General features: G+C 50.4%; 1 protein-coding gene across 1 annotated transcript; it reads right to left on the bottom strand.

The window, feature by feature from the left end:
• Positions 1–4,854: 4,854 nt before the first annotated feature.
• On the bottom strand, positions 4,855–5,790 carry LOC134433902 (olfactory receptor 14I1-like). The gene has a single exon (XM_063182598.1). The coding sequence runs from the start codon at positions 5,788–5,790 to the stop codon at positions 4,855–4,857; it is 936 nt and encodes a 311-aa protein (XP_063038668.1).
• Between the last annotated feature and the right edge of the window lie 4,100 nt (positions 5,791–9,890).

Below are 9,890 nucleotides of genomic sequence, written 5' to 3'. Positions count from 1 at the left end.
AGACTCTGTCCCTACCCCCACCCCACCATTTTCCCCATCCAAGGCTGGCACTCAGAGCAGCCTTGTGCCAATCTGAGCTCCCTCCAGCCCACACTGGACCTAGCCAACAGACCACAGTTGAACAGGATATAACTTAATAAAAATTACACCATAAAATAACAATCACACAATTCCAAACTCTTCTCTGAGCTATGTGCAATGTCCCAGCATGTCTGATGAGTCCACTGTTCACAACTGATTTGCATATTAAAATTAATTTTTGACTAGTGTGGGTCTGTGATAGATATAAACACAATTGAGTTCTAGTATCAGGATTCTTGTCTTGGACTGAGGACAGAACAGCTCAAACAATTCCTGATTTGCAAATCTATCAGTGGTGGATGGAGAAGGGAGGTCAGGCTGCTCTTGGTGTTGACGAAATGCTGAAACCAGCCTGACTCATTTCATCTGCTCATGCCCTGGCTGATCTCCCCTCTTTCCCCTTCCACCCATCGGCTTTTGTCTCCCCCCAGCCCCCTGTGAAGAGCCTGGCACTGTGTTCTCCATCCCCTCCTCGCTGGCACTGCCAGGCTGGCATGAGGAGCCCCTCAGCCTTCCCTGCTCCAGGCTGGACCAGCCCAGCTCCCTCAGCCTCTGCTCACAGCCCAAGGGCTCCAGCCCCACCTTGGAGGCCCTTCCCAGACCCTGCTCCAGCTGCCAGACATCTTTCCTGCCCTGGGGAACCCAAACCAGGCCCCAGTGACCTGGATAATCCCAGTCCTTGATGTCCTGGTCACACAGCCCTGGCCCCTTGTCCCCTGTCAGGCTCTGGGGTGGATCTGTGGGACATCCTTTGGTGGAGGCTGTGGCTCCAGGTGGGCCAGGGGGATCCCAGGGGACAGGGACCCTGCTGGGCATGAACAGCATTGGAGTTGTTGGGAGAAACTGTGAGGGGGAGCTGGGGCAGAGTGACCAACCCAGTGACCTGACACAGCCCTGCTGGGATGTCACACAGCCCCTCTGGGATGTCACTGCCTGCTCTGTGATGTCACAGCCCATTCTCTAATGTCACACAGCTGGTCTCTGATGTCATAGTCTGCTCTGTGATGTTATAGTCTGCTCTGTGATGTCAGAGCTCTGCCCTGTGATGTCACAGCTGGCTCTGTGATGTTCACATAGGCTGTCTGTGATGTCATCCCTTTTAAATGACCTCACCTAACCCACTCTGTGATGTCATAGCCCACTCTGTGACCTCATACTACCAGATGATGAATTGTCTCCACCAGCTGAGCTCACACCTGGGGTTTGTTCTCCACAACCCCAGGCCTGTGGAAACCACACAATGCCCATTGTGTGAGAAGGGAACTGGAAGTTCAGCAGCCTCAGTGTCCTGCCAGCTCAGCCAGGCCCATGGGAACATTGGGGTCCACGACCACCAGGGACCACCAGAGAGACCCCAGGACAGAACAACACATGGGTAATAGGGACAGGAAATGTGTTAATGATTTTGGGGAAATGATTATCACATGTATTTTTAGTCCAGGACAATCAATGAATATGTGAGCAAAATACAGAAAATAAACAGAAACTTTCCTGTACTCAGCATGCATGGCTTTGGGAGGAGCTCTCCCTCGTGCATCCAGCTGAATAAAGAATGCAGCTTCTTAATGCTACACTGGGGTTAAGGAGTTTTCTATTTCACCAAATTTTTGGTAGCGCTCCCATTGCCAAGGAAAGCTCTGTCTCCTGCTGTTCACAAACAGAGAAGGGCTGGTGGCAGATGGGGCTTGGAGGCTGCCTGGGGCACAGTGACCATGAAATAACCAAGTTTTCAATGTTCTGTGAAAGAAGGAGGGGCAGCAACAAAACCTCTGCCCAGGAATTAGGAAGGGCAGACTTTGGCCTGTTCAGGATGCTGATTTGGGGAGTATCAAATCAGGTACTGATGTTTTTAAGGAAACATCAGGTACTGATGTTTTAAAACTGATATTTTTAAAAACAAAGGGGTCAAGGCTGGATGGACACGCTTTACGAAGTAATCTTACGGGGGAAGGAGCAGCCTGTCCCAGTGTGGCAAGAGATTGTTAGCATTCCAAAACACATAATCACGGAGGGATTATATGCGGTGCTTTTTATTTAAGAGCTCTGGGTGCCAGGGGTATATTCAACCCAAATATGACTCCGACCATACATCCTAAATGATCATGTTTTATACTCTATCGTTACATAACTTTCATGTTAATTACTAAACATATATTGTTCTATTCTATACATAAATTTAGCCCCCCTCTGAATTTCCAACATAGTTTCTCATTATTGTACTTATGGTTATATAATAATTATATTTAATTACTCAACAATCATCACATCTAACAATTATATAATTTATCATACTGCTTACGTAGGTGCAGTTGATCTGGGAAAACACAAAGCTTAACATTTTAGATTCTATCTTTAACTTTTTCCAGAGCTTCACTATCAAGATGAGCTAGAGAGGAAAATGACTGGCCTGGCTGCCCATGGAGATTTTGTGGGAACTCAGGGGAAAAAGGACTGGCAGCTCAGGAAGTGTTTAAGGATGTCCTTAGATTATGCGAAAGAAAATTAGAGAGGTGAAAGCTCAATCAGAACTTAACCTGGCCCATTCTGTAAAAAAAAAAAAAATAGTTTTTTTTAAAAAGTGTATAGCAAAAGGAGGGAGGAGAACGTCTACTCTTTATTGGATGCAGTGAAGAATATAGAAACTAAAGACAAGGAAAATGCTGAGCTACTTAATACCTTGTTTTTCTCAACTTTCAATATTAGGACTGGTTGTCCTCAGGACAAGTGTTCTCCTGAGCTGGTAGATGGGTACAGGGAGCAGAACAGCCCCTGTAATTCAGGAGGAAGCAGTTGGTGACCAGCTGAGCCACTCAGATGCTCACAAATGTCTCTCAAACTACATGGGATCCATCCTAGTGGGATGAGGGAGCTGGTGGATGAGCTCCACAAGCTGCTCTCCATCATTTACCATCAGTCCTGGCTCAGTAGGGAGATCCCAGAGGACTGGAGGTTCCAGTGTGAGCCCATTCCCAAGAAAGGGCTGGAAGGAAGATCTGGGGAACTCCAGGCCTGTCAGCCTGACCTGGGTGCTTGGCAAGGTTATGGAACAGATCACCTTGAGTGCCATTGCAGGGCACCCACAGGATGGCTGTGGGATCAGAGCCAGCCAGCATGGATTTCAGTATCTGCACTGATGAGCTGCATGTGGGGACTGAGTTCACCATCAGCAAATTTGCAGATGACACCAAGCTGGGTGTGAGTGTGGATATGCTGGAGGGTAGAAGAGCTCGCAAAGGGCCCTGGACAGGCTCGATCCAGGGTCCAAATCCAACAAGGTGAGGTTTAACAAGTCCAAGTGCTGGGCCCTGCACTTTGGCCGCAACAACCCCTGCAGCACTACAGGCTGGGGACAGCGTGGCTGGAGAGCAGCCAGGCAGAAAGGGACCTGCAGGGACTGAGGGACAGCAGGCTGGACATGAGCCAGCAGTGTGCCCAGGTGGGCAAGAAGGCCAAAGGATCCTGACATGGATCAGGAATAATGTGGCCAGCAGGACTACGGCAGTGATTCTTCCACTGCACTTGGGGGCACTGGTTGGGTAGCATCTCATGGGCTGTGTCAGGTTCTAGGCCCCCTGGGGAGGGAAATTAGAAGAAATTTGTAGCAGGAGGTGTAAAGAAAGCAAAGGTGAAGCCAACGAAATGCTCAGGGCAGTTTTGGGGTGGCTGCCAGGCAGCCCTGGCTCTGAGAAAGAGTGTCTGCAGTGGCACTGGAAACTCCCAGCTGATGGGAACAAACTTTCTGGCTGACTGCAGAAGCCAGGACAAAGCTGAGTGGTCTCCCTGGTGTCCCCCAGCCCTTGCTGGCCTCAGGGCTGATGGCATTTGTGCTCCCTCAGGTTCATGTCCCACAGCAACAGCATGGGGGTGCTCCCCCGGCTGTGTGCAATGCAAACAGGGGCTGCTGAGCCAGTGCTGCCGTGTCTGTGCCTGAAGGATGGGTCACCTGTGTGAGCTGGGGGAGAGGCCAGGGCTGCAGAGGGGGGATGTTGTTGGCAGCTCCATCAGGACGCTCTGGGACGCTGCCCTGAGCTGTGCAGCGCACTGGGGGTGGGTCAGTTCCTGCTCTGCTGCTCCTTCCCATCTGCCCCAGGGCCCTTGCAGAGCCCCAGCCATGCTGTTTGTCCCCAGCCTGCCCACAGCCAACCTGGGGCTGCCCACGGGGCTTTTCTGTGCTGAGCACTTGCCTGGGCGTGTTCTTGAGAGAGCCTGGGCAAGGAGCCTGCAGCCCCCAGGCCCTGGGCTGAGGCGTCAGCGCTCCCCCAGCAGTGCCCATGGCCTGTCCCTGCTGCAGCCCCGGCACTGCCACCCCCAGGGCTGTGCCCGGCCCTGAGAGCACTCAGGCCCTGCAGCAACACCAGGGCCACCAGGGCAGCACCAGGGCAAGGCCACGGCAGCAGCACTGGCAACACCAAGTGCTGCTGCTGCAGCTGCTGGGCACAGCTGCTTGGACAGCCCTTATCTGCCCCCAGCTCTGCACACAGACATTGCTGCTTCAACCCCAGAAAAGTCAATAAAAGGACATCTCTGCAGAAAACTCTGCTGGGACATCCTTCAGTTCCTTAAAGTCCCTGAGAGCACAGCCCCTCGTTGACACAGTCTGTGGCCACAGGGAAGGTGGAGAGAAACAAAATGAGAAATTGCAAAAACAATGACATCTCTTTGTAGACAATATGAAAAAAAAAATTCAAGGGATAAAATACACCACAACCAAACCAACAAGAAGTATCAAGGATGAGTTTTATTAAAAATCATTTGTAGAATGTGGCCAGCAGTTTAATGTTTCATAAACCATCCATTCATCAGTCTCCACACTGCAGCCTTGAGCTCCTGGTTCCTCAGGCTGTAGATGAGGGGGTTCAGGGCTGGAGGCAGCACCGAGTACAGAATTGACAGTGCCAGATCCAGTGATGGGGAGGAGATGGAAGGGGGTTTCAGGTAGGTAAATATGCCAGTACTGACAGACAGAGAGACCACAGCCAGGTGAGGGAGGCAGGTGGAAAAGGCTTTGTGACGTCCCTGCTCAGAGGGGATCCTCAGCACAGCCCTGAAGATCTGCACATAGGAGAAAACCATGAACACAAAACAGCCAAAACCTAAACAGGCACTTACAGCAATGAGCCCAATCTCTATGAGGAAGCTGGAGTGTGAGCAGGAGAGCTTGAGGATCTGGGGGATTTCACAGAAGAACTGGCCCAGGGCATTACCATGGCAGAGGGGAAGGGAAAATGTATTGGCTGTGTGCATGAGAGCATTGAGAAGGGCACTGGCCCAGGCAGCTGCTGCCATGTGGGCACAAGCTCTGCTGCCCAGGAGGGTCCCGTAGTGCAGGGGTTTGCAGATGGACACGTAGCGGTCGTAGCACATGATGGTCAGGAGGGAAAACTCTGCTGCAATAAAGAAGAGAAAGAAAAAGAGCTGAGCAGCACATCCTGTGTAGGAGATGATCCTGGTGTCCCAGAGGGAATTGTGCATGGCTTTGGGGACAGTGGTGCAGATGAAGCCCAGGTCGCTGAGGGCCAGGTTGAGCAGGAAGAAGAACATGGGCGTGTGCAGGTGGTGGCCGCAGGCTACGGCGCTGATGATGAGGCCGTTGCCCAGGAGGGCAGCCAGGGAGATGCCCAGCAAGAGGCAGAAGTGCAGGAGCTGCAGCTGCCACATGTCTGCCAATGCCAGCAGGAGGAAGTGCCTGATGGAGCTGCTGTTGGACATTTGCCGGGGCTGCACATGTGCACCTGTTCATGGAGACACGATAGTGAAGAGTTAGAGGAGATACCTGCAATAAAAATTAAAGCCCGTTCTCATATACCCCCCCTGTAACACACAGACACTCTTTTGTGTTTAAGAGTTCTGTTGGTTTTTTTTGTAAGGTCCCCTGTATCTTTGCTGCTGTTCACCCTCAGCATTTCTGCTGCCCCCAGGGAGAAGAGAGGAAGTTCTGTGAGGCAAATGATGAGTGGAGAGTGAGGGGTGATGGTCTGTCATTGTAACCTGTTCTGAATTTCACTGGGCCTTAAATTTCACTGGCCTCCACCCTCTTGGAGGGGATGATCAGGTTCACATGCTTCTCCTAAAAAAACCCAGGTACCGCTGAGAGCAAATGGATCCACCACAGGTCAGCCTCACATTGGTAGCCAAGGACTCACATTGCTCATTTCACCAACCAAGCAGCATTTTCAGTGTCAGAACAGCTATGCCTTTCCCCATCAATCTTAGAACTCAGAGATGTTCTAGGACAGCTTTTCACCCTGGATTGAAGCTCCCAACTTGGACTGAAATCTCAGGGAGACTTCCAAGTGTCCTCATGATGGCATTGGATGAAGGGAGATGCAGCTCCTTCCCTGGCTGCCCTGACAGCATTGCCAAGAACCGAGCACTGGGGGCCGCATCACCCTGAGCCAGCTGTGCCCCCTGCCAGAGCCCCCAGGGCCAGGCAGCTGCTCCCAGCCCTGTGCTCTGCAGAGGGAACTGGGCCTGCGGCTGAAGAGTTGCCCCATGGCTCTGATGCAGCTCTGCCTGCACAGGAGGGGCTGCACGCCTTGGAGCCCTGGCCCTGAGGGCAGAGGCTGGGCTGGGGGCACAGGAGGGAGGGGGCTTGTTCAGAGGGAGGGGCTGCACTGGAGAGGATTCTGTGGGCATCTCTAAACTGTCCCTGCCACAGCATTTCTGGGTTTTGTTTTCTCTCATTGCCTGATCTTCTCTCTGCTTCCTGGAGATTTTTCTTATACAAGTGTTTCCCTGTGTCTGATCTTTCTGTGCCACCACTCACAGACCCCAAATCTCTGTGCACTCTCCTTGGCCCTACAGCATCCTCTCTGTTTGCAGAGCACTGGCTGGGGGCAGGTTCTGTTTACAGCTTGGAGAAAGGACAGCTCAGACTGAGCCTGATGGGTCCAGCAAAGGTGATGCTGGTGCTGTCCATAGCCACTTTCAGAATGGCTGAAAGTTCATAAGGGATCTCCTGGTAACCTATTGATCAGTAAAAGTAGCACTTCAGATGTTTCTGGCACTTGTCAAAAATAATAATAAGAATTCATAAGTAACCTTTAATATTTATCTCCTGTTGGCTGCCATTCTCCAATAGCAGGAAATAGGATACCCACTTAGTTATTGTAAATGTCCTGATTTTTGTAAAATTCAGTATTTTGAAAATATTCTATGACTGATGTAAACCCCTCAGCATGCCAGAGTTTCATGAGCATTTCACCTCCCCTGCACCAGAAATACTCAGAGTTGTACTCACAGCGTCTGTAGGCATTGAGATGTTCCAGCTTGAGGAGATGGCTCCAGGAGCTGCAGCTGCATTGTCCTGCAGCCAGAGGTTCCTGTGCCAAGGGCTGACAGTAATGCTGCCCCAGGCACTTCTCAGCACCTTCCCAGCCCTGACTGACTGAAACTCTCTGTGCCTCTGTGCTGTGCCCGGGGTGGCTGCAAGCAGTGCCACAGCCCTGCTGGGCTGGCAAAAGAGCTACTCATCAAGAGAAATGTGCTTTTGAAGCTCTTCTTGGTTACCAGGAGCTGCCTCTGTGTCAGGAGCCCAGCCCGACTCAGCAGCACAGACATAGCACAAGGACTTTAATGAGCCTCTGGGGCTTTGTGCTCAGGCCCTGAACATCAGTCCCTGAGAGGGAGCTGAAGAAACCTCTCCAGAACTCCAAGTCAGAATCCAACTCCAAAGTTTCTTGGACTTTTAATGGGTCCCACTGAGGGACACCACTGAGAAAGTGTCCCCAGGCCCCAGGCAGAGCAGAGAAGTGCAGGCAGTGATGACAGGTGGGGACAAAGAGAAGCCAGGTCTTGGTGCCCTAGGGCACAGCAGGGTCTGTGCCTCGAAGGGCTGTTAGGAGACACCTTGTCCTGAGGCCCTGGGGCCTCCTTGCACAGCCCCAGCCAGGCTGGGCACTGTCAGCCTCTTGACCTGCCCTCAGCTTCCCCCCCTAGCCCACATCCCAGTGGCCTCAAGGATCTGCAGGAAGGAGTCCCTGGGGAGCCTTGCTCAGGAATGGCCCTGGGGGCTCCTGAATGCTCCCTGAAGGGACTGCAGATTTTTTAAAGGACTTTGGGTTTGGCTTTTGCCTTGGAGGCTCTGAGAGGTTTGTGCTATCATGGCTTCCAATTACCTGCTTTAATTAGTCCCTGGAGAAGCTTTGTCAGTAACAACACTCATTGGGGCTCATTAATACTTCAAGGTACTTCAGTTATTTTATGGTACGTGGTGTTTCCCTTTTGATACAGACTCTGTGAGAGGTTTGTGCAATCATGGCCCCAATTATCTGTTTAACCAGTCCCTTGAGGGCTTTGTACTGACACTCAGTGGGGCTCATTATTGTTTTGAGATACTCAAGGTTTTTAAGGTAGTATCGATTTTGCCTTTCTACACTGAATTTCTCAGAGAATTTTTTTGCCATCCTGGGCTCCAATTCTCTCCTCCAATGAGTCCATGAGGGGCCTGTGTTGGGGATGGACCTCAATGAGACCCATTCATGCTTTGAGACACTTTGGGGTTTTTCTCTGACTTTGACTCCTGGAAAGGTTTGTGCAATCTTCTCTCAGGCCCTGATGTTCAAGGGCTTAGCTCCAAATGCACCACGGGGCTCATTAGGATCAAGCCTGTCCTGACAAACCATGGCTCTGCCTTGATTTCTCTCTGGTCTGGAGCAGTTCTTTAGGAAGTATTCCTTTGACAGTTATGGAGAATTATTTTAAACAGCTTCTAAGAAATATGTATTCCTATCTTAAAGGGTGTCTTTTATTGCTGTTCTTATTATACAAGATGTGATTGCAGCATTCTGTGATTGATATTGATCCAGGGTCTCTCCTAAGTTGGTCTGGCCAGGTCAGTGAAGTTGTACCTTGGAGCTGACCCAGTGTGGACAACCTTGCCCTACATTCCCCAACCCCATGTGAGAAACAATTATTACTTTCAAATATCTTAAATGGTTTATTAAGGCCATATCAAAATACAACAGAAGACTGAATAAAGAAAAGAATACAGCACCAGGACAAAGGATTCAGTCACTATGTGCTCATCTACAAAATGGATGCTCTGTCTTTTGTACCTCTAGCCCCTCCCAAGGTCTTGTCAATCAACTCCTTCACTGTCCACTGTTGGAGATCACTGTCTTACACCTTGATTGGAGGTCAGGTGCTGCCAGAGTAACAAGCCAACCCTCCTAAATGCCCCGACTACTGAGGCCATCCTGTGATAACAATGCAAGGGAAGGGGAAGGATAACTATACATCTACAAAACTTTTCTTAACATGTATTTAATATTCACCCCTTAATTGTGATAGTCAACCATAACATTACTAATCTATAACAAGCTCCCCTTTTCTTTTTCTCTAAGTCATTTTGCTTGAACAATTAGGTAAAAACTTTCTCTCTCTCTTGAATGAGTCATACCAGCATCTGTTGATGTGGGCAAAGACAGTGGGACAGGAGAAAAAATCTCAGGTTTTTCTTAGACACACTTATTTGGAATGGACAAAAGGGCATTCCAGAGGTCCAGTATGGCTTTGACTCCCATCTGCCGTGCCTATGTGGCTGCTACCCATAGTCAGTGTACCTTAGGGGTGAGTACAGAGGCCAACTCGGTCCTGCCCTCCAGTCTCTGCTGAATTAAAAGGCAACTGAGCAATGATAGAGGTCTGGTATGGCCTTTGTCCCCACCTTACCATGCCTACGGGGTTGCTACCCACAGCAGGGCTATGGAGCCTTCTTGGTAGTGAACAAAGGAGCCAACCCGGTCTTGCCTTCTATTCCTTGTCTTACTTCTTAAGGATCCTGCCCCATTACCTTTTACAGTCCCTTG

The sequence above is a fragment of the Melospiza melodia genome, unplaced genomic scaffold (assembly GCF_035770615.1).
Source record: "Melospiza melodia melodia isolate bMelMel2 unplaced genomic scaffold, bMelMel2.pri scaffold_28, whole genome shotgun sequence".
NCBI classification, from domain to species: Eukaryota; Metazoa; Chordata; class Aves; order Passeriformes; family Passerellidae; genus Melospiza; species Melospiza melodia.
Note: the sequence above shows the minus strand (reverse complement) of the source record. Positions and strands in the feature narration are given on the sequence as shown.